Below are 24134 nucleotides of genomic sequence, written 5' to 3'. Positions count from 1 at the left end.
TCAAAATATCATTATTTGCAGATGATATGATGGTATACATAAGTGACCCTAAAAAGTCCACCAGAGAACTCCTAAACCTGATAAACAGCTTCAGTGTTTTCTATTCTTGATTTGAGCTAATATAGCTTGAGTCTGTCATATCCTTTCGATTCAGACTCCTAATTGTCACCTCTCCCTCCAGGGGTTTGCTACTCTTCTCTTGTCTCTTCATCTAGTCTTTAAGCCATTGAGAATTACAACTCAACAAGCTTCAATTCAGGGCAGACCTGACCTTCTGAAACCATTACACAGGACAAAAATATTGTGCTGAAGAAATAGAAAATTAGAGTACTATCTATATTACTTCTTTTTACATAAAGGTGGACACATAACCACAATGATTTACAGAGGAAAGAGAAAAATGAAAGGGATGTTCTCTGACTATGCTTCATTATTACACTGTAAAGTTTTGCTTCCCTAGTGCCTGAGAGCTATTGGTAATGCATGCATGGAGAGAAGAGGAACTATTTGTTCAAGTAGAGCATTTGCCCAGTTTCCCATTCAGAATTCGAGTCTGGCCTGGCTAGTTCACTTTTACTTTTTCCAAGATATTCGTATGTTTATTTGGTCTCCTTTTACAAACATGAAGATGCACTTTCCTCCTCACCATTTAGGTCATTTTGTGCTTTTTACTGGAACCATCTTGACACTCAGAAGATGGCTAAATTTAACCTATGTGCAAGTTTATTTGTTTGTTTGTAATGTTTTATTTTATTTTATTATTTAAGCAAACATATATCTCTGAACTCAGCCCTTTAACATGCCCTCAGATTAGGGATCCAAACCCATGTTCTGTAAAGGGCTAGAGAGCTAAACTGTGCTTGCCAGCCTGTTGACTGACTGCTTTCATACTGGTGCTCTTCCCCTGTAGCATGGAAATGGCCACAGCTGATAGAGAAATCAACAGCAAGACTGTTTCATTGAAAGTCATTTCAGAAATAAGTCTACTTATTGACATACTAACTGAAAGTTGTTGACTCTTAATATAAATCATTATTTTATATACTTGTAAAAGTTTTATAGCATGTGGCCAGTGAGGTGGTTCAGCAAATAAAAGTCCATGCTGTGCAGACCTGGGAAACTCACACAGAAAGAACCCACATAAAGGTAGAAGGAGGAAACTAACTTTACAAAATGGTTCTTTGACATCTAGACATGCACCATGGCATTTGCACATCCAACCTTACCCTATGCACACACACACGAATAGAGAGAGAGAGCTGGTTGACTTGGTTGAGTTTTGTTTGTTTTCTGCTTTGGGAGTGCTTGTTTGTTTGTTTAGGGTTTTATAAGAGATAGTTCAATACCTTAAGAACATTGTTGCTCTTACAGATGACCATGATTCACTTCCGAGCATCCACATGGTATCTCATAACCATCTATAACTTCAGATCTAGGGGATCTGGCAGCCTCTTCTGAACTTAGAATGCACTGGGGATGCATATGATACACATGAGTACATTCAGGCAAAGCACTCATACACATAGTTTTGTTGTTTTTTTTTTTTTTTTAAGATTCATTTATTATTATATCTAAATACACTGTAGCTGTCTTCAGACACACCAGAAGATGGCATCAGACCTCATTACAGATGGTTATGAGCCACCATATGGTTGCTGGGATTTGAACTCAGGACCTTTGGAAGAACAGATGTTGAGCCATCTCTCCAGCTCCATACATAAAGTTTTTTTATTAAGAAAAGATTGTCTTAAAATATTGTATAACAAGAACATTATAAAATATCTAATAAGAGACATTTATGTCTATCTCATATTTATTTTATATGTTTAATGAAAAGCTTCCTCTGTCTTTCATGTGAGAAAATACTAATAAAATTATCAAGGGCAGTCAATCTGACATTGAGCAAAGAGCACACCCATTAAAAGAAATTTAGGTGCATGTCCGGTGCTTTCAATCATGTGGAGATCATATGTTCCATATATTTCTGATCTTGCTATTTTAAAAAATGTTGCATGTGCCTGTCAAAGGCAAAATAAAAGAAAAACTTAAAAACAGATGTGGTGATTAAAATTTATACATAATGTCTGTGGAGACAGTGATTTCTAGGTCCCTGCTCTTAAACAGAGTGTCATCAGAAGATCAATAGCTAAAAGGTTTGTTTGTGGAGGGGGGGGAATAGAATATATATGGTGTTTACATTTAAATTGTTCATTTTCTCTGTTTTTATTACTGCTTATGGAACTTATTTTAACATAGAATATTTCTTTTTTAACTCTGGTCATCCCTTTCTGAGTCTGTTGAATGTTGTATCTGTTGAATTTTATATAATTAATGCTAATTAATTACATTAATACTGTAGTCTTTTTTTGTTCACATGCCATAATATCTGGTAAGCCACTTCCATACTTAAGAAAGAAATACATCAGCTGTGTCAGAAAAAGAATTTACCTTTTGAGGTATCTGAAAAGTACTGGGTTCTAAAGACTATTTCTGAAAGACAGCTTTTGGCTGATTTAGTACTTTGTTTCATGTATACTGCATCACTGCCATGTGAGCTTTAAAGAAGCAACACAGGAGATGAGTTAGAACTCTGCTGAGGCAGAACAATCACAAGCTCAGGGCTGCTTTTGGCACACAGCAATACCAAATGTTAGAAAGCACAGAAGCCAACTCAAATAAGGACCCCAAGTTTGCAGTTTTAGAAACCAGAAAAGGAAGAACGGGCTGGAAATGGGGTTTAGTGCTGAAGAGCACCAGTCCATCTTGCAGAGGACCCTAGTTTGTGTCACAACACTCCCATAGTGACTCACAACTTCCTGTAACTCCAGCCTCAGGAGACCAAATGTCCTCTGCTGCCCTCCCTAGTCTCAAGACACACATGCTGTGCACAAACCGAAGACCCATACACATAAAAATTTAATTAAAAATAAACTAGAAAGAATAAAAATGGACCAAACTGAAGGGAAAGAAACTATAATGAATAGAGCATACATAAACACAACAGACCAGAAGACAGGAGAGAAAACCAGCAACAAAGTCAAAAATTTGTACTTTACAAAGTATGTCCAGCATTTGGGAGGCTAAGCAGAATTACAGAATTGAGTCCTGCCTGGTTTATCTAGTAAGTTCTAGACCAATGTGGATTATATACAATTTAAAAGTTGGCTCCTAGAGAAGACCAATAAAATTGAAAAACTTCTTCTTAGATGGCTAAATAATAACTTGAATCAGAAGTGAAAAAGTCACATCACTCCTGGCTTCATGAAAATAAAAGAAAAAGAAAGAAAAATGCCCCAAGCTGTTGCCAGCATATATTCTAAATGAAGCAAACAGATTTCTAGAAATATGTACTGTCAAGACTGGCTCAGAATTAAACAGAGGAAAACAAGAACTCTGATAGAAGTCTTTTGAGTTAAGAAAGGCTCAGAGCCAGATGACTTTTCCAGTAAAGTGGAATGAGGCTCCTGCTTCTGAAACACTCCTTCCCACCACTGGGACAGCATTATACTGATACCAGAGCCACAGACCCAGAAAGGAAAACGAGCTTACAGACTATTATCCATTTTGAATATCAATACAAAAAAAAAGTGCTATAAAATTTTAGCTCAATGAAGACAGCAATCTAAGGATTAAACATTATGACCAAGAAAGTTTGTCCCAGAAATGCAAAAATGACTTAACATGGGAAAATTGATCAATGTAGCTTACTTTATCACAGTAATAATGTGAAGGAAAAGCAGAAAACAAAAAACCCCACAAACTCACTAAACTGATTCAGGGTAGTTGGAGGGCATTTAACAAAAATCTACTACTTTGGCCAGATGTGGGGCACAGACCTTTAATCCCAGCTCTTGCAAAACAGAGGCAGGCAGCTTGGTTTATATAGCAAGTTTCAAACAAGTTGGGGCTCCATTATGATACCCTGTCCCTTACCTGATCCCAAATAACAAAAACACAAGCTAGTACCCTTTCCTGATAAGAACATTTAAGAAGGTTTATGGGGCTAGAAAAATGGCTGGGTGATTGAAAACATTCATTGTTCTTCCACAGGACCTGAGTTCATTTTCCAGAACTCATGCCAACTAGTTCACAAGTGCTTATCACTCTTTCTTCAGGGGGTCTGATCCTTCCACAGACACCTATGTGCATTTGTGAGCTCACATACTCATATACACATAAATAAATAAAAATAAATCTTAAGGAAAAAAATTGGGGCTGGTGAGATGGCTCAGCAGGTAAGAGCACTGACTACTCTTCCAAATGTCCTGAGTTCAAATCCCAGCAACCACATGGTGGCTCATAACCACCTATAATGAGATCTGATGCCCTCTTCTTGTGAGTCTGAAGACAACTACAGTGTACCTATTTCTAGTAATAAATAAATCGGGGGGGGGGTGGCGCGAGCAGAGGTCCTAAAATTACAATTCCCAACAACCACTTGAAGGCTCACAAGCATCTGTTCAGCTACAGTGTACTCATATACATAAAATAAATAAACAAATCTTTTTAGAAAAAAAGAAAAGAAAAAAACAAGTTAACAATAGGAACTTCCTCAACTTGGGAAAGTTTGGGGGGGTTGGGTTTTTTTTTGTTTTTTTTTTGTTTTTAATGAAAAGTAACCAATTCTATATTCTTTCTCTAAAACAGGGCTGCCTGTTTTCACCTATTGTGGTCAGCAGTGCATTGGGAATTCTATAAAAGTAACAAAGTAAAACTCTCCTTATTTTCAAGCAATTTGATTATTTCTTTAGAAATGTGTAAGGAATTCACAATAAAACTCTTAGAGCTAAGTGCTAGAGAGATGACTCAGTGGTTAAGAACACATCTGCTCTTGAAGAAGAAAGACCCAAGTTCATTTTCAGGCACATAAATCAGATGGTTCACAAGTACCTTTAACTCCAATTCCAGGCAGTTCGGTACCCTCTTTTGGACACATGGAGTTGAATAACCTGAGGTTTTGATCTTAGCCATTCTGATTGGTGTAAGGTGGAATCTCAGGGTTATTTTGATTTATATTTTTCTGATTACTAAGGACTTTGAACATGTCTTTAGGTGCTTCTCAACCATTCGAGATTCCTCAGTTGTGAATTCTCAATTTAATTCTATACCCCATTTTTTGATTGGATTATTTGTGGTTTTGGTGATTAACTTCTTGAGTTCTTTATGTTCTTTGGATATTACCCTTCTGTTGGATGTGGGGTTAGTGAAGATTTTTTTACCAATCTGTAGGTTGCCGATTTATCTTATCGACTATGTCATTTACCTTACAGTTTCATGAGGTCCCATTTATCAATTCTTGATATTACAGCATGAGCCATTGGAGTTCTGTTTAGGAAATTTCCCCCTGTGCCAATGAGTTCAAGGTTCTTTCCCACTTTCTCTTCTATTAGATTCAGAGGATCTGATTTAATGTTGAGATCCTTGATCCACTTGGACTTGAGCTTTGTACAAGGTGACAAATATAGGTCTATTTTCATTCTTCTACATTCAGACAATCAGTTAGACCAGCGCCATTTATTGAAGTTGCTTTCTTTTTTTCCATTGAATTTTAAAGTATTTATTGATTCGTTCTAAATTTCAAGGCATTGTTGGTTATTCAGAAGTGATGAGCTTGGTCATTCATTAGCAGCAAGATGACTTGTTTCCTTGGCTTTGTGTTATAGTCTAGTCTCCTGAGACAAGATCTAGGACTTGGGAGCCCGGCACAGCTGTCTTCTTCAGGAAAACCTGGACCACCATACTACTCATTCTCTGCCACAAGTTCTAGAAGGAGACCGCTCCATGATTCTGTAGCTCTAGGTGAGTGTTTGATGCAGAAAACCCTGTCTCCCAGGAGCCCTCGCTCCTTTAGTCTGTACTTCTGGCTGTGCTTTTAATGAGGAGAAATGTACTTTCTAAGACATCATTTGGAAGTCAGGCTGAGTATTCCCAATCCAAAAATCTAAAATCCAGAGAACTAAAGTATGAAACCTGTTGAATACTGACGTTTTATATCTCATCTCTTGAGACAGGCCACAGCCATGAAGCACACTAAATAAAGTATGTACAAAATTACCTTTGGACTATGTAGAAAGGTTGTATATGAAACATAAATGAACCTAATCTTTACATGTGGGCTCTGTCCCCAAGATACTGCATGATGTGTATACAGATAGTCCTAATCTGAAGACTAAAACACATCCTGCCACAAGTATTTCAGGTAAGGGATACTCATCCTGTATGTGTTAGATACATAATGAATGAAGTTGTCAGAGCTCCCACTGTTGCAAAGAACTCATTCACTTTGAATTCAAGGTTTGACAAATTATAAGTAGTCTTGACTGACGATTCAATATTTAAACCATAATTTTCATCACTATGAGCACTCTGTGCTGTATATATACTGTGCTACCTTAAAACCATTTTTTAATTTATAATAAATTTTTTTTGAAATTACATCTCCCTTACCTTTCTCCCTTCACCCTATCCCATGACTCCCACCTTGCTCTCAAGTTCATGGTCTTTAATTATTGTTTTATATGTATATTTCTAAACATATAAATATAACATGGCCAGTCCATACAATGTTACCTTTTTTTAATAATAATTTTTTTAAAGATTTATTTAGTTTATGTGAGTACACTATAGCTGTTTTCAGTCACACCACAAGAAGGCATCTGATACCATTACAGATGGTTGTGAGCTACAATGTGGTTGCTGAGAATTGAACTCACGACCTCTGGAAGATTAGCCTGTGCTCTTAACCTGAGCCATCCCTCCATTCTCAACATTACTGTTATATGTATAATCTCATTGCTGACCCTTTAGTATTTGACAACTGATTGAGGAGCTTTCCCATAGGGGAGACCATTTCTTCCACTTTCAGTTCTTGGAATAGAGTAAAGGCCCTCGAGGTTTTTTTTCCCTTCAGTGTTAATCTGTCTATTAATGTCATTTTTCAGGTCTTGTTTTAAGCAGCCATGTGAAACCATAGTTTTTTAGTTTCCAGTTTTTTTGAGACAGAGTTTTTCTCTATATCCCTGGCTGTCCTGGAATTCACTCACTAAACCAGGCTGGCCTTGAACTCCTACTTACTTAAAGATCCACATACTTCTGCATCCTGAGTACTGGGATTAAAGACTCGCACCACCATCACCCAACTAAAACCATAATTTTAACAGTTTTTCAGCAAACCACTTAATATTTTGTCCATGAGAGGATTTAGCCAAGTTTTCTTCTTCTAACTTACAAGTAGTTTCTTCTTAAATGGAAGTTTTATCATCTATTGTTAACATCTAGTTTTTAACCAAGATAAAGATATTACTCAATGGTTTATAAAATGATTTCATAAATTTCTGTCTCAACAGACCAATAGTCCTGTTAGTTCATGACTTTAATCTTCAGTTTAACATAAAAATTAAGACTCAGAAGATGTCACATACATAATTGCTTCCTGGGATAAGTTTTAAGGTTTTTGTGAGTCTTGAGTCCAGTGGGTTTTTTGCTGTTGTGTTTGCTTGGTTGGTTTGTTTGTTTGTTTGTTTGTTTGTTTGCAAGCTAGTTACTTCTTTACTTTTCCATTGAAGTTCAGGTAAAATGAACAGAATATAATGTACTTATATGAAAGTAGACAACAGAATGCTATCTAGTACACTGGCACTGTTGTTTAGTTCAGAGCAGCATACAGAAAGAAACTTTGTAGTAAGCATTCATACTCCTCCCTTTCAACTTCATTTTTTTATGTCAATTATGTGTGTATACTTATATGTGTATACTTATATCCCTTCATTCACCTATCCATCCTGATAAAACCAGTCTGTTTTGTGCTGCTGTGTATCCTGTAACACCTTCTATCATCATTGTTTAAAATGATTTTTTAACATAAGAAAACTAAGTTTAATATTAAATACTACTTATTTCATATATATTAATTATATCTTATATAATATATCACCTGTATGTGATATAATTAATTTACTATGAGAAAAATAATAAAAAATTAATGTAAAGATATTGTAAAACATGTTTATATGAAGATAGACTAGCTTCTAAAGTAAATGTAAACCAAAGAAATAATCCCTGATTGCACAAATATTTGTTAACTGCCTCCAGCTAATATATCTACCTATCAAACCATATATTTTGGTGAATGTTTCTAGTCTCTAGGTCTAAAGTATGAATGAGGTACATAGAAAGGATGAAGTGATGGATTGCTACATCCAGAAAAGAATTCTGATAGATGTCTTTATTTTCTAGGAACATGGTCAAGTAATATGTTGGGGTGCTTTTTGAACCAGCTCTGATGGTTAGACCAGCATTCTTTTTGTTATTAAAGAATGATAGCTTTTGGCCTGGAGAGATGGCTCAGAGGTTAAGAAAAATGTCTGGTCTTTCCAGAGGTCCTGAATTTAATTCCCAGCAACCATGTGGTAGTTCATAACCATCTTTAATGAGATCTGGTGTTCTCTTCTGGCCTGCAGGCATATATGCAGGCAGAATGCTGTGTGCAAAATAGATAGATAGATAGATAGATAGATAGATAGATAGATAGATAGATCTTTTTTTAAAGGACTAACTTTCAAAATGTTGTGCATCTGTGTTCCATTTGTTTACCCGATTGAGTTTGTTAGCCTAGTAAGGACCTTCATTGAGTCTATATTGGGTTAGTCTCTAGGAGTATCTTCTTCATAGACTCTGAAGACACACTGTGGCAAAGAACTAGTCCCCTGCCAGTGTGTTATTACTAAAAGAAAACCAACCATTGAATAACTAGAAAAGAATATGGATACATTAAAATACAGGCTTAAAATACAAGTTTCAATTTATCTATGATTTATAGATACTATTGCTTATCTACTGTGTCTTTTCAAAACTCTGAAGTTATAATGTTAACATTAGGTTATAAATAACAAGACAAAATGGAGTAAAGCCTGTGGTGTTTCTCTTGATGCTCAGAAGAGTCCTTCCATTCTGTGTGGATATCAGTTAGTACATTATTGCCTATTGCTGTTCTCAATCTTAGCATCTCACTCACACTGGAGTGTCTGGTAAAATATGAGCACTTACAAGAACTTTAGAGAGTTACATTCAATCTTAGAGTTTTCTAAAGCAATTTAAATGCTTTAGGAAATTGTTCTGAAGAGCAATAACTAGCTAATTTTAATTGGTTTTAGTTTACATAAAGGCTATAAGTACTTTAGTGTGGGACAGGAGAGATAGCTCAGCAGTTTAGAGCACTGGTTGCTCTTCCAGATGACTTGAGTAATTCCCAGAACCCATAGGGAGGCTCACAACTTTCTATAATTTCAGTCTTGTGGCATCTTCTCACCTGGCCCCCAATGGCACTGCCTACATGTGGTACATATACATGCAGGCATTCATATACCCCTATGCTATACATTTTAAACATCAAAGTATCACAAATGTTAGGTGATGCAATGGACATATTTCATATATTACCATAGATTATGATGTTTACATGAGAGGAGCATGGAACTGAAGGAGCTGAAACAAAAGGAGGTTTACAGTAACCTGCCCAGGCACTTAGAGCTTCTGAACTGAATACCACCAGCTTACTCTCCATCACAGTTGGCAGGGTCCTCAAACTAGACTGTGAATCCCAGACTGGTGATAGTATATGGCTAATGATAAGATACAAAAGGAAAATATCCAGATAGCTCCAAGCATAGAAACCATTTCCTTGATTTTGTATAAAGTATAGCTTTTGCTCAAGGAATTAGTTGAAATGACTTACCAAGAACAAAAGTTTTGCTGTAAGTTTTACAAATACAGAGTATGCCAGATCTTGTTTATATTTGGCACTTCTGTTTTAAGCAAATATAGGACACCTCTTGGGGAAGGGATATCCATGCTGATGAATGCTTTTTGCTCTTTTTATTGTATAATATTTTTCCACATGCTGCTTACAAAGTTGTTTTTTTTTCCCTTTATAGCCTTCTACAGAATTCACAGACCAAATTTAAATGTTTCAATCTTTATAAAATCATGTTTTATTGTGTACTATCATTTAAATGCTTTTTTTTAATTCTCATGTTTTGAAGTTTTAAAAAATATGGAGTTTATTTTACATCAGACTTCCCTAACAGTGAATGCCTCTGAAAATCCTGAATTTGATCCATTATTTATTTGTGTATGGTTGGAAAGCTGTGTGTATCACTTTTCAAAAGATAATTTACAAAAGTTATTAATTTTATACACAAGAAAAATTAGAATACCAAGTTAGGCAAATGAAAATTGTTCATTTAAATTAATTTATCTTCCAAATTCTTTGGATCTAGAGCTATGATCTCAGCAGATACGAGAGTGTACTGATCTTGCAAAGGAACCAAATTTAGTCTCACACCATGTGGCACACCTTATAACCAACTGTATGTAATTCCAGCTCCAGAAAGTTCAACATCCTCTTCTGGACTTAGTATCCAAAGGTACCTGAACTTAAACATTCACCTGCACTCACATATACACATATACATGTTTGTGCATGCACGCACGCACACGCACACACACACACACACACACACACACACTTTATAGCAAAATAAGAGATATACTTGCTCTGTGTGTTCATTTCCTGAAAAGGAATAAAAGTCCCAGTTGTGCCTTAGTGCTGAAGTTCCAGTTTTACTCACATATTGCCAAAGTAAATGCCATAATACTAGATGTGTATCTTGGCTTTATTCCATCGCTTGAATAGCATGTCATTATGTTATTGTAACCTTAGTTTTCATTCCTTAAATTTTATTTCAAATTTTATACATAGTATTTGTAGTACAGCATTTGATGTTATTAAGGGGTGTTGTTGTTGTTGTTGTTGTTGTCGTCTTCGTCATTGTTGCTTAAGTTTTTTAAATATCCCTTTAAGCCTAGCTCTTCATCTGATGCAGTCTGTCTGTTAAGAAAGTGTGCTGTTGTTAAAGTTAATTTTGTTTTAACAATAGCATTATGGGCATATAAGGCGTTAATTAGAGGAAGTTGGGTGAGCAGTCAATGAAAACTGTACTGTTTTTCAGTTTTTATGTGAACCTAAATTTATTACAAAATAAAATTTTAAAAAGAAAGTGTGCTGTTAAACCTGTTGCACAGAGTTCCACCTCAAGTGAACTGACATGTGTGATGTCTTTAAACACTCCTGGCATAACAGGCACTGAAGATGTTCTTTCTCCTTCGCTTTTTGTAATATTGGTGTGTTCTTCTTGCTTTACTCCATTTATTGTTACCTTTCAAACTTAGAAGAGCCAGGACTGTCATTCTTGTATTCCCATGCTCTGTTGTAATATTAAAAGAGAGAGAGAGAGAGAGAGAGAGAGAGAGAGAGAGAGAGAGAGAGAGAGAGAGAGAGAGAGAGAGAGAGAGAGAGAGAGAGAGAGAGAGAGAGAGAGAGAGAAACCATGGGGGTCTTGGGGGAGTTTCCTGTTCATTTGAAGTCTGTTTAGATTTTTTTCCCCTAATGTAAATGCTAATGAAACATTTTGTTTTCCATGTTCAGATCCTTTACAAGCAAAAAAAGTAAGAAAGGTGCCTCCTGGCCTACCTTCTTCTGTAAGTACTCTCTTTTGGTTTTTTTTTTTTTTTTTTTAATTTGATGTTAGATAAACTGATGTCAAGTATTGAATATTTACTTGTTACAAGAATGGATTCGATTGGTGCCAGTGGGCATACTTTACATAGTAACTGTTCATTGCTTTAACAAAATCATTGATTGAGATAAATCTACACTTAAGGTTCAGCTTTGTGTTTTCTGTGCAGTGATTTGTAGCTTACTCATATGCTGTCACTCCCTGTCTCTGTCATTTGAATTCCCCTCTTGGGAAGAAGACTAGGCCTGGAGCTGTCAAAGAAGATCTCCTATGCAGGTCTTTTGATGTTTAATTAGTCATTATGTTGCTGAACAGGAGGACAGACAGAGATTAATAGCTGAGAATCTTAGAAATTTACATTTGTAATAATCCCAATGGAGCTAAAGACATTAAGATTCGGAGGACATGTTCAGCTCAGCTTGCCTCAGTAGGACTGAGGTTATTAATATGCATAAATCACCAAGTCAGATGTTCATTGTGAAGCCCTTGTGGATTTTAAAGCCTTCATTAAGCCTTTTCCAACTTCAGTCTAGCATCAGGAAAGCTTTCACGCAACTAGTTTGTTGATTCCCTACTTTCTCAAAAATGTATCCTTTGAGAATAAAGAGCTTTGATGCAGGAGGCTGGGAGAGGTTGGTAAAACAATCATTAATGGCTGTAGTAACCTAATACTGTAGGAGTGTTTGTGCTCTTAATATCCTTGCTCTTTGAAGCAGTAGAAGTATTTGTAGATAAACTTACATTACTAATCCATCCATACTTAAAACCTCTGGTGAGAAGGGAAAGGGTTTTCTTCTCTGTGTGTAGAACAAATGGTCAGTGAAGCTGTTAGACTGAGGCCCTGTGCCTTGAAGGGTACATTCTTTGTTGTGTAAATGGATGTTAGGCTTTTATTGGGCAATACTTAACACATGGGCGCAGGTGCTGCCAGATGAGTCACAGCTCATCAGAGTTTGGACTGAATGGAATATCCTGCTTGACAAGTAGCAATCTAGAAGGGGCAGCATGGGCCTGAGCTTCTTATTTCTTTTAAAGGGTAAAGTACAGAAATCATCTTTTGGTTGTTTGCATTCCTTCTCTGTTATGTCCTGCCCCCTCCTTCTGAAAAGTCTAATTGAAATCTTTGAAACTCCAATTCCAGATGGATCTGAGTTTTATGAAGCATAGGCACCTGTACTCTGAACCTGCAGCCTACCTGTAAGGTTGAATTGCATCCTAAATGCTTTTGCTTGCTTAAGCACTTGGTCCCACTAGAGGCTGAATAGCTGCTTGATAAACAAAATGAACAATGCCTCAAATCATTATTCCTGAAGACAGGAATTTCAGCAGCAGCAAAAAATAGTTATACGATTTACATTTTAAAAGTTACGTGCTGTACAAAGATAGGTAGACAGTATAATCTAACAGAAACCATACTCATGTAGACAGTACTGCTAAAACATGGAGCAGTATGATTTCTTATAATACTATAATTCTGTGAAAGTATTAAGTTAGATTGTATATTAATATTAGCAGAACCATACTGCTTCAAAAACAAATTAGTAAGTAAAAAGATTACCACATTTATTCTTGGTCTGACATTAGTTTTAAGAAATAAGATTAAGGCCGGGTGTGGTGACGCACGCCTTTAAACCCAGCATTCAGGAGGCAGAGGCAGGCGGNTTTNTGAGTTCGAGGCTAGCCTGGTCTACAAAGTGAGTTCCAGGACAGCCAGGGCTATACAGAGAATCAATCCTTGTCTTGAAAAAAAAGAAAAAGAAAAAGAAATAAGGTTGTCAGTGTTTCAGTTACTTCATTTTTAAAAACAATTGAGCAAAATGGACAGAGGAGCCTGAAAAGAGACTTTGCAGAGAGAGCCCTTTGTCCTTACATTTTAAAATATAACATCATTTATTACTTTAAGATCCTTTCTCTGTATTGTTTTGTGTTCAGGAAAGGAAAAACTAGTGAATTTTGATGAACCTTTAGAATGATTAGGAAATTTTGTAAGACAAGCTTTCTTAAGTATTATATTTTTCCAGCTTCTTTGGTATACACCTTTAATCACAGAGTCAGAGACAGTCATATATATGAGTTGGGGGCCAGCCTGGTCTTCATAGGGATTGCAGGCCAAATAGGGCTGTGTAGTGAAACCCTGTCTCAAACATACACACTCATGTATATATGTTTGTATATACCAGTGAGCATGGTAGTGTATATGCTTATAATCTCAACACTTGGGAGACTAAAGCAGAAGGATTGCTATATATTCCATGCCAGCCTGGGCTCTCTTGCAAGACCCTGTCTAAATAAAACAATAAATAAAGAAAATTTTATTTTTCTATTTGACTGCTTATAATGAATATTCAGTTTTGCAAACCTTTGATGTTGAGAGTCATAAAATAAGTGAGTGCAAAAATAACATGAATGTACATGTTCTGATTCATGATGATTTGAATAATGAGTATCATACTTACAAAACTAAAAATATTCAGATTACAAACAGGCCAACAGGTAAAAAGAATGGAAGTGTAAAAAGACAATGTTTTGTCTAAATTTAGAAGTAATATAGATTCTATAGTAGATTCAACTTTTGTAAATGTACTGTAGCATTTCTCCTCCCTTAACCCCTTACCTAGGATAGAAACAGAGGACAGTATTCAGTACACATGGTCATAGGCAGGTCTGCTCTGAGCACAGACCTCCAGTGTCCGGGCTTGCAGTGATTGGAGTCTGTTGGGACTGAACAGAGTTCAAAGGGTATGCAAGGTACATCACCATGGCGACCATTTCCTTACCCTCAAGGATTCTTCCTTAGCCTCCCTTCCCTAATCTCTGAACACCAGCAGTGTATACCTGCTTTTCCTCAGTAGGAGATCATTGCTAAGATAGAAAGTAGAAGAGAGTTTGGGACATAGGGCAGGGATTAGGGCAACTATTTCTCCTGCAACCTTTCTTGAATTTACAAAAGGAAGTGTGTTCAGTAGGATCCCTTCAGTCGCCATGTCACTTTGTTAGAGGTGTAGGACTTCTCTTAAGTATGAGGAACAAAGTCAGCCATTTTACTCTAACACCATTCTCCTTGCTTGACCTTTGCACTAGTCTACCCCAGTTTATATGGAGGGCCATAAGAACAGCTTAAAACTGTGAAAAGACATTTTCTTTCAGTATTAAAGTAAAAATCTTGGTTTATTCATAAAAATATCTTGTTTCGTATGTTAAATTTAAAGTAGTTTTGCCAGTTCCATCTTTCCTGAGCAGCTATATTTGTTAATTGGCTTTGTTGTTTAAGGACTAGCACTGTCTTAGGATGGTGTGGCCTTAGAGATACACAGAATTTCCCCCTTACCTAGCCCCTTTTATATTTTATGACCTGGACGGGTTACTTGTTACTCTCTGAACCATAAGGACTTTTTGTTTATGTAGTGCTGAGGAGTAGGCTGCGGCTCACTGCATGCTAGGCAAGAGCTCTACCACTGAGCCATCTTTAGTCTTAAATCTCAGCTTGGTTTGGCTGTTCTCGTTTTTTGTATCCTGGGGATTGAACATAAGGCTTCATACATGCTGAGCCTGGACTTCTCCAAGCCACATGTCAAAGGTGACGACAGTACCAGTCTGAAAGGTTACTAGGAAAGTATCCAGTACCAAATATTTACCTGGTATATCAGATATAACCCAGAATTCCTCTTTCTTCATTTTTTTTCTCATATCTACCACTGTAGCCTAAATTTAATTTTTAAAACTCAGTTTACCATATGTAGCTCCAAAACAAGAAAAAAATGAAGGTGAACCGATAAATATCACTGTGAAAAAAATTATATTACCACACTTCTGTATGTAAATAGGAGCCTGGCATACACTGAATACATGTGAAATTACAGTTGCTGTTGTTCAAAAGCATTCTTTTGCAGAAAAAGAAAGTTCAAAGAGAAGGAAAATTTGCTGAATCACAGTCTGCTGTTTAGATTTATTCTGATCATTATTATTTTCTCACGTCTCAGGGCTATATTTCTCCTTTATTTTTCTCCCCTTTGGTTGAACATTGTTATAGCTTCCCTAATGAGCATCAGATATACCGAGTCTCTGTGTTCGTTACTCTCTTAACTTGGTAGTTATACTTCCAAATGTCAATAATATTTTATATACTGCAAAAGGTGCAGAATTTGAAATTAGGAATCAAGATTTCAGCATAAATCTGTCCCAGAGTAAGCACCTAGATAAATCTGAAATGCCTTCTTCAACTCACCTACCTAAACTTGCTCTGCACCATAACATTTAAAAGCATGCATCAACTGCATCAAAGCAACATGTCTTACTAGACTTTTTAAAATGTAACTAGCTTACAGGATTAATCATAGACTAATGGCACATTTAATGGAATGTCACACTATCTTTTGTTCTATATTTTAAAATGTGTATATATCTTCCCACAAAGACTGTTAATATAATTTCTTAGGTAAAATGTATTTTGATACCCAATTTAGAAAAGTTTTATCTTCTAACACTTCTTTCACCCAGTAAACTTTATTTTCCAATATGAATCAGAGTAGTTTAAACTCTACATTTTCTTGCTTTGAAGCAGTACAATTCTATGGGTTTAACATTGGTAATTATAGTTGGGTGTGGTGGCTTACACCTGTTAGTCCAGCTTTCTGGAAGCTGAGGTAGGAAGATTGCTGTGAGTTGAGCCTGCATTACATAGTGAGTACCAGCTAGCCAAAGGTAGATAGAAAGGTACACTCTAAACGTTAAACAACAACAAAAAATTAGTAATCCAAGTTAGAAATTGTTTGGTTTTTTTTTTTTCTAGTGCTGGGGTTCAAAACCTAGGGCTCCACTCCCATGAATGATTGGCAAGCACACTGCCTGCTAGTGATGTTTCAGCTTACTTTTTTGTAAAAAATTAATACGAATTTTGAGTTAACATTAATTATTAAATGTATGGACATCATAAATTAGTTAGGGAGATTCTGAGGTGCCTCAAACCACACAGTCTTCTAGACCCATACATAGTGCTGGTGTATTGCTCTGTAATATCAGATAGTATAAATAAGACTAAGAACTAGAAAGAAATGGAATAGTAAGTCCCAAACACATTTAGACTAAAACCTTCCCCTTCCCTCCCCGTTTTTTTGAGACAGGGTTTCTCTGTGTAGCCCTGGCTGTCCTGGAACTCTGTAGACCAGGCTAGCCTTGAACTCAGAAATCTGCCTGCCTCTGCCTCCCAAGTGCTGGAATTAAAGGCATGTGCCACCGCCGCCTGGCTAGACTTTTTAAATAAGAGCGATGACAGGCAACTCTTTCTGGGGCTGGTAAAAATTATTACATTGAGAAACTGAAGTACAAATGATTAGCTCTCTCAACTAGTAAGATCACTGTCGGGGTTAGAACTGTAGAGAAAGAGCCTCTGAAAATATCCAGCTCAGCAATGAGTAAAGATCCTTCTGAAGGTCTACCTCATGAGGATCACCAGGAAGCCAAGAGAGCAGTGTCATAAACAGTTGCCGGAGACCTCTTAAGACTGGCAAGAATAAAGCTAATGAGCTGTACACAACTTTTCAAGCCAGGGTCATCTTCCATGTTACTTCACAAATGAGCTCTGCAGTTCTAGAACATGGATCAAACATGGAATTTGCTTAGTTCTAGGCAAACAAGCATAGAGGGCATATTGAAGATGGATGTATAGAAGAGAGTCTCATTTCCACCTGTCATATAGACTAATTCTGTTTGAAGGCTGATCCAATACAAAATTCCCATGGTGGCTAGTTCATTCTCTGTACAGTTAGATCTGTAAAGGGTACAAATGTCCAGTTTGACTGAAGGATTTCATATATCAGTAGGAAGCAACCACTTTTGATGTTTATGGTGTCCACTGTTGAAGCTGTGTCAGAATTGTATCAGTATGAACGATAGGTTTTGACCTAGCGCTAAGATGTTAATTTTTGTCACATGCCAAGAAAGCTTTGATCTGGTTTAAAGTGAGAAAGTAGAAAAAAAGAGCAGTCTATCACTTCTGTGGACCCAGTTGTCTCCTGGTATGGTTGCAAAACTCAGTCACAGGGTTACTTTCTAAGCTCTGTGCTCCTTGTTAAACAAATATATGCTTCCATTTCATTCAGAGATAACTTTTTTACCATATTTTGCATCGTATGTGGTGGAGGGTCGGGAGTGTCTCTTTCCACCATGTGGGCCCTCGGTCAGGCTTGATGTTAGGTACCTTTACCCTCTCAATCATCTTGCTAAACGTGGCTTTCAAGGCTTATTGAACTTTTACAGATGCTGATAATTTGAATCTCTGAGTTGTCATAAACCAGACGTAAATAAGTAGCCAATTCATTTTCTATGTAAGACTTGTCTGGATTTATATTGTTGAGTTGTTTGAATACACTTAAATCCTAATATCACTGTCAATATATCCATCAGTAGAAAACCAAGTTGTCCCTTTCATTTTTTAAATTTTGCTGATATGACAATATAATATAAAATAAAGACATAAAACAGCAAAAAGAAAATCAAGTTTTTACCATTAGAGGTGAGTGAGCTCTGTATTTCACTCTAAGTTAGGAAGGACTTCTGTCCTGTGTCACTGTCCAGAAATGCTTGCCTTTGTTCAGCTAATACTGATTGTGCTTGGGAAGATACTTGTTCGCTGGGTATATCTTGTTTCAGGGGTTATAATATATGCCATGTAGATTTGTGAGTAATCTTTCAGTCATTTAAAAAAACACTACAAGTTCTGAAAATGTTTCTAAATTGCCCCACATGCATAGTCTTGAAGTAGATTTCAAATGTTTTAAACTATTCACCTATCAAATTTTTTTACTTTAAATTATATTTGTTTTAGCATCTAACCCAATATATCTGTAGTGTTGGCAATATGTTATAAGTTTTCAAAAAATAATCTGATTCTGGCATGGCATAAGTAACACATGCCTATAATCTTCCCACTGGAGAGAGAGAGAGGCAGGAGGTGAGCAGAGATGCAGAGCTCAGGGTTGCATTTTTATATTCCTCAGTATACTGCATCAAGGTTCTTGTGTTTTTCTGGTTCTTGAAACAGGGTCTTACTGGGTAGCCTAGGCTGACCTCAAACTCAAGAGTTGTCCCTGCCCCTGTCCTGTCTCCATCCATGTCCCCCAGTGCTGGGATTAAAGGTAATTATCACTCAGTCTTTTTTTTTTTTTTTTTTCTAGTTAGAAACATTTTATTTAAATGTGTCAAATAAAAACCCACATTTTCAGACGATAAGATGTTAATACACTCAACAAAAATAATATTTACTGCTGTGAATTTTACAAAGTAATAATCCAGATCCACTTTGATTAGATGATTGAAGATCCTTCCTAGGTTACACTTTACAGACATTAACAAATCCCTTATAATAATGTAAACAAAATAACTTTTCCCTCAAGGGTGAACTTGAGAACTTCAGTCCTTTCTTTCTGGACTTCTGTGTGGACTTCCTGATGAGGAATGACTTCTTTTAGGTGATAGAGATCTAGATTTTGATCAGCTGCCTCTTGGTCATAAAATAGACTTGGATCTTGATCTCGACCTTGAGCAGAATCGGAACCTCAATCCTATTATAGAACCATACCTAGATCTCCTGAGTGAAGCTGATCTTGATCTCTGAAGTGATACAGACCTTGAGCGTCAAGAGATGCTGATCTTGACCTCCTTCCTCGCTCGGCTCCTGTTGCTTGAGCGAGAGGATCGCCTTCCCCTGGATTGGGAATGTGATCTAGATCGTGACCTGCTTCTTCCTCATCAGCTATAGCGATGACAGTCATAAGCCTAATGTCCATTTTTACCACACTCATAGCATCTATCATTAGGATCTAAGGGATGAAGGGCGGGTGACCTATCAAAACAAGATCTCCAAGGCATGCCTGTTGATAGTTCAACCCTCACTCAAGAACCACAGATCACTTTCCCATCCAATCCTCGAACTGCATCCTCTGTATTTCTAAGGTCTTCAGATTCCACAATGGTAAATCCTGTAGGATTTCTGGCAATCCATACAGTTCTTAAGGACCCATAGTAACTGAATGCCCTTTCTAACTCTCCTTTACCAGCACCAGTTCCCAGGTTACCAACAATATAGCTTGCTTTCTCCTCCATGCCACCTGTAACGTGACTTGATGGCTTGCCCACGTACTCAACTCTAGCTTGTAATGTTCACAATTCGAGTAGCATGGAAGCAGCTGCACACCCTCCTCTGCTAGCAATCGCGGCGGCACTACTCCACTCAAAGTCTTTTATAAAGAGGCTGTATAGTAAATATGGAGGTGGGGGGGGTGGGGACAAATGGTCTCTGTTAAAACTACTAGACACAGTTGTGTTAATAGTATTGAAAGTAGATACAGGTGATAGGTAAATGAATAGGCAAGGCTGTGTTCCAGTAAAACTTGATTAAAATAGTTGGTAGATCAAGCTTGTGGCTTACTAGACTCAAGGATACAATGTAGCCTCTTTGTCATCAAGGCCCAGAGCTGTTTTTTAATTGTACTGTCAGATGCTTTCCAAGATTATTTCCTACTAGTACAGTAAAGTGAATAAGTGTTATAATTTTCTGGAATTTAAGTGTTACATTAGATGATATTGTAGATGTGTGTATACTCAAGTTGTCATTTTTGTCCTAGCCCAATTTCATGGTAAAACCTAAGCTGAAGGTGGGTGCTGTGATCTGTTCTCTGTGAAGTATGTATGACATGTGGAAATTAAGTGCCGTTCGTTTAACATGAACACTTTACCAAAAGCTAAAATAATTTGTTTGTGTCTGGAAACTTCATTTTCTTAATGTTAATCTTTATGAATGTAGGTGAATTTTTTATGGTTCTTAATGATTTTTAACTTTTATTTATTGGATATTTCCTTTATTTACATTTCAAATGTTATCCCCTTTCCTGGTTTCCCTCTCTCCCAGAAACACCCTATCACATCCTCCTTCCCCCTGCTTCTATGAGGGTATTCCTCCACCCACCCACTCCCACCTCCTCACCCTCGATTCCCCTACTAAAAGCTCACGTTTTGATTTGTACTTGAGATGTTTTTTATTTAGTATTTTTTGAAATCAGAAGCAGATATTTCTCCCTGAATCATTAAAGATATTTAAGGTTTTCAAAAACCAAGGTTAGGGTTATCACTCAGTGGCAGAGTATTCCCTATATTTAGTCCCAAGTCCTCAAGAGGGATAAGAATCTGCTATTAGGTCTCAGTGAGTCCCTTCTGCTAAAATCATTACAAGTGTTCTAAAATGCGCTGGGCAGTGCTGGGACATGCCTTTATTCCCAGCACTAGGGAGAAAGAGGCAAATGTCTCAGTAAGTTTGAAGCCACCCTGGTCTACAAAGGTAGTTCCAGGACAGCTAAGGCTACATAAAGAAACCCTGTCTCAAAAAATAAACAAACAAACAAACAAAAAAAGAAGGTTAAATACAAAGAAAACCTGTCTTCAAGATGATTATAGTTAAAAGATAAAAAGTTAAAAATTGTACCTGTGAAGAGAAGTAACTTTTAACATTTTTCTGTTGAATAATTTTCCTCCAATCATAGAGTATACTACCCAGAAAATTATTTCAGTCAAGGGGGATGGAAATGATGCCTGTATAGCTGTTAACTTCCTCATCCAGAAAGGAACACTGATTACCTGTTGTAAACAGTACTTCTCAGTTTCCTTCTCTAGTTGTCTAAACGATGAAAAATATGCTAGCTTCCTTTCTTTATCTTTATATAGGAAACAAATTTTTGTTCCAATTTGACTTCTAAAATATGCTGTTAAATTTTACCACAAATAAAGAATGTTTTTACAACAGAAAAGGTAATTCAGTCACCAGTGTCCGCTCAGTATTGATTCAGGATTGACCTCATCAGAAATGTAAAGACTTTTCTTCTAAAACATTTGTGTGTAGAAACCAGAGTTCAAGAGACATTTTTTTTTCCTTAAAGAAAAAAAAGTACTTTATTTCTCATACTAAAATAACCTCAAGATTTAACCATCTTTCAATACCTGAGTTATGTCATCTTTGTCCAAAGATGACTGTAACCGCTCCCCAGCTTGTCTTACAGTTTTTCATCAGTGGCTTCTTTGATGAAGAGAGATTGCTTAACAGTCTAGGTCAGATCATATCCGTATCACACCTCCCTTAAGTCCTGCAGTAGCTTATCAATACTAAGCCAAAGTCCTCACAGTGGCTTCCCAGACCCTCATGACCTATCTCCTTTCTCTCACATCCTTTTCTGCTATCTTCTCTCCCTTGGTCCATCCTCGGGTCCTTCTATGTATGTATTCTTCTCTTTGCTGCTATTCCTGTGTGGTCCTTTGTCCCAGGGGCATGGCTGGTTTTCTCTCTAATCATAGGGGGTCTCTCATTGCCATCCTGCATAAAATGGCAGCATACACCCAATACTCCTTCCTTCCCTGCTATGGATACTAAATAAATTAACAAATCTATGTGATTAGCAGTATAGCTATAGCTATAGCTGTCGTACCTCCTACACCTTGCTTAATTAACATGAAGTTGGTCTAAACTATAAAAAAATTATCTGAATTATCTTCAGAGAAGGAAAACTGTAGCCATATTTTATCCTTTTCTTATAGAACATTAACTATGCTTAAACCTTAAAAATACTTTAAGATGAGTGGAAAGCTGTCCAGTTTTTTTATCAGAAAAATAATCCTTTGCTTGGAAAGTTTACCAATGTCATTTCCCTTTTTGTTAGCATAGGCTCTCAGTTTGGATACATGAGAATTAGGAGACATACAGTTCATTTCCAGCATAGAGTCCTAGAATTAGAAAATGGTGTGTTGAAGTTACATGATTTTTATCCAAGTTTAACAATAGTACCACAGATAGAATCTTTCAAGGTTAGGGAAACACATATCTCAAGGTTACACTCTAAAGGTGGTACGATGGTGCTACCAGGGTCACATCTTCTGAGCTCCTCACTCTGTCTGCTCATTACAGCTGTTTTTTGTTTATAATCCATTTCATAGTCACTTTTACTGCTCTACTAAATTTTCTAGCCAGAGCATACAAAGAATCATGATATAGGCCCTGCACTTTTCTTGAAGGATGGTACAGGAGCCGCAGTCCACTCCTTTCACAGGCTCTCTTGTCAGCTCAGTTACTCACTTCCCTCTCTATAGAAGCTTCTGTAGTTATTTCAAGAGTTTGACAACAAATCTTTCGTTTTCTAGAGGAATTAAATTAATCTAATGTCAGACCTACATATAAATGCACATTGTTAAAATCAAATGTCAAAATTGTTATTGAGTAAATAATGCCAAAATTGGATAAGAGTTTTTACCTGTTGGCAAGATGCCAGCCTTTGTTGTTGTTATGGATACTCCACAACGTTTAAAATAGATGATCACTTTAAATGAGCATATTACAGGGCAGTAACCACTTATACCTCATTTGTCAGCACTTGTTGAGTTCAGAGCTTTTAGATGCTTATCTTACAGTTCAGTAGTTGTGATGTGGTTCTTGAGATTCTTATCTGGATCTTTCATTTCATGTAAAGCTTTAGGCTTCTCATTTTACCAATACTAGGTGTAATTATGAAAATAAGATTTGAGATTGCTGTGGGCACTGGACATCAACTGCAACAACTCTGGTGTCTTAGTTTGGTTTTATTACTATGAATAGACATCATGACCAAGGCAACTCTTATAAGGGACAACGTTTAATTGTGGCTGGCTTACAGTTTCAGAGGATCAGTACACTATCATGGCAGAAGTATGACAGTGTCCAGGCACACATGATGCTGGAGGAACTACATCTTGATCTACAGGCAGCAGAAGTGGATTGTCTTCCTCAGCCAACCAAGAGAGGTTCTCTGATTCCACAGTGGGTGAAGGAAACTTCAGCATAGGAGAACTCAAAGCCCAGCTGTACCGTATAATACTTCTTCCACCAAGACCACATATACTCCAGTAAGGCCAAACCTCTTAATAGTGCCACTCCCTATTGCCAAGCATTCCAAACCTATTCAAACCACCACATTTGGGTTTCAGAAACAGAGTGTATGGCAAGTTCTAAAATATTTCAGAATACCTAATAATTATGGAGCTCTACAGAATGAAAAAAGGCACACCAACAACAGTGAAAATAGTCTCACATCTTGTACACATAATCAGTTTACTTCAGCATAGCAGCATTTCACTCTTTTTAATTTCTTTCCTTAAGACAGTTAAATCAACAAGTACAAGCTCTATCGCACTTCAAAAATATGTGCATCATCCTACATAGGTGCCATGATCATCTTCTCCGCACCCTTCCTGTTTTAGTGCATGTATACTGCTGCAGCAATCACTGCGTTCCTCTTCTATCAGAAGTCTGCGTGGCAAGTAGATAGCTTTAGTTTTGTTTTAAACAGCGAAGCATACTCAGGGCAAATGAAAGAATTTAAGACAAAAGTCTTTTATTTAATACAATAATTTATAGTTTGGGGTACAGTTGATAATAAAACATGAAAGTGGTTGATTAGTTGGCCTCCCTCCCCTCCCTTTCCCTCCCCCCTTCTCTCTCTCTCTCTCTCTCTCTCTCTCTCTCTCTCTCTCTCTCTCTCTCTCTCT

At 36.9% G+C, this 24134-nt stretch overlaps 1 protein-coding gene and 1 pseudogene across 7 annotated transcripts in view; one reads left to right on the top strand and one right to left on the bottom strand.

Annotated features, from left to right (window-relative positions):
- The window catches only part of Tcf12 (transcription factor 12), a 263062-nt gene that overhangs the window by 177798 nt on the left and 61130 nt on the right, over positions 1 to 24134 (top strand). For all 7 annotated transcript variants that reach the window (XM_021206106.2, XM_021206102.2, XM_021206104.2 and 4 more), the window contains 2 exons: positions 5664 to 5799; positions 11486 to 11538. In XM_021206106.2, coding sequence (XP_021061765.1) covers positions 5664 to 5799; positions 11486 to 11538 — 189 coding nt within the window. The remainder of the gene's footprint in view (positions 1 to 5663; positions 5800 to 11485; positions 11539 to 24134) is intronic.
- LOC110327541 lies at positions 18984 to 23069 on the bottom strand (annotated as a pseudogene).

This window comes from Mus pahari, chromosome 10 (genome assembly GCF_900095145.1).
Source record: "Mus pahari chromosome 10, PAHARI_EIJ_v1.1, whole genome shotgun sequence".
In the NCBI taxonomy this organism is placed as follows: Eukaryota; Metazoa; Chordata; class Mammalia; order Rodentia; family Muridae; genus Mus; species Mus pahari.
The sequence above is the reverse complement of the archived record's forward strand: the minus strand, read 5'-3'. Positions and strand labels throughout refer to the sequence as shown.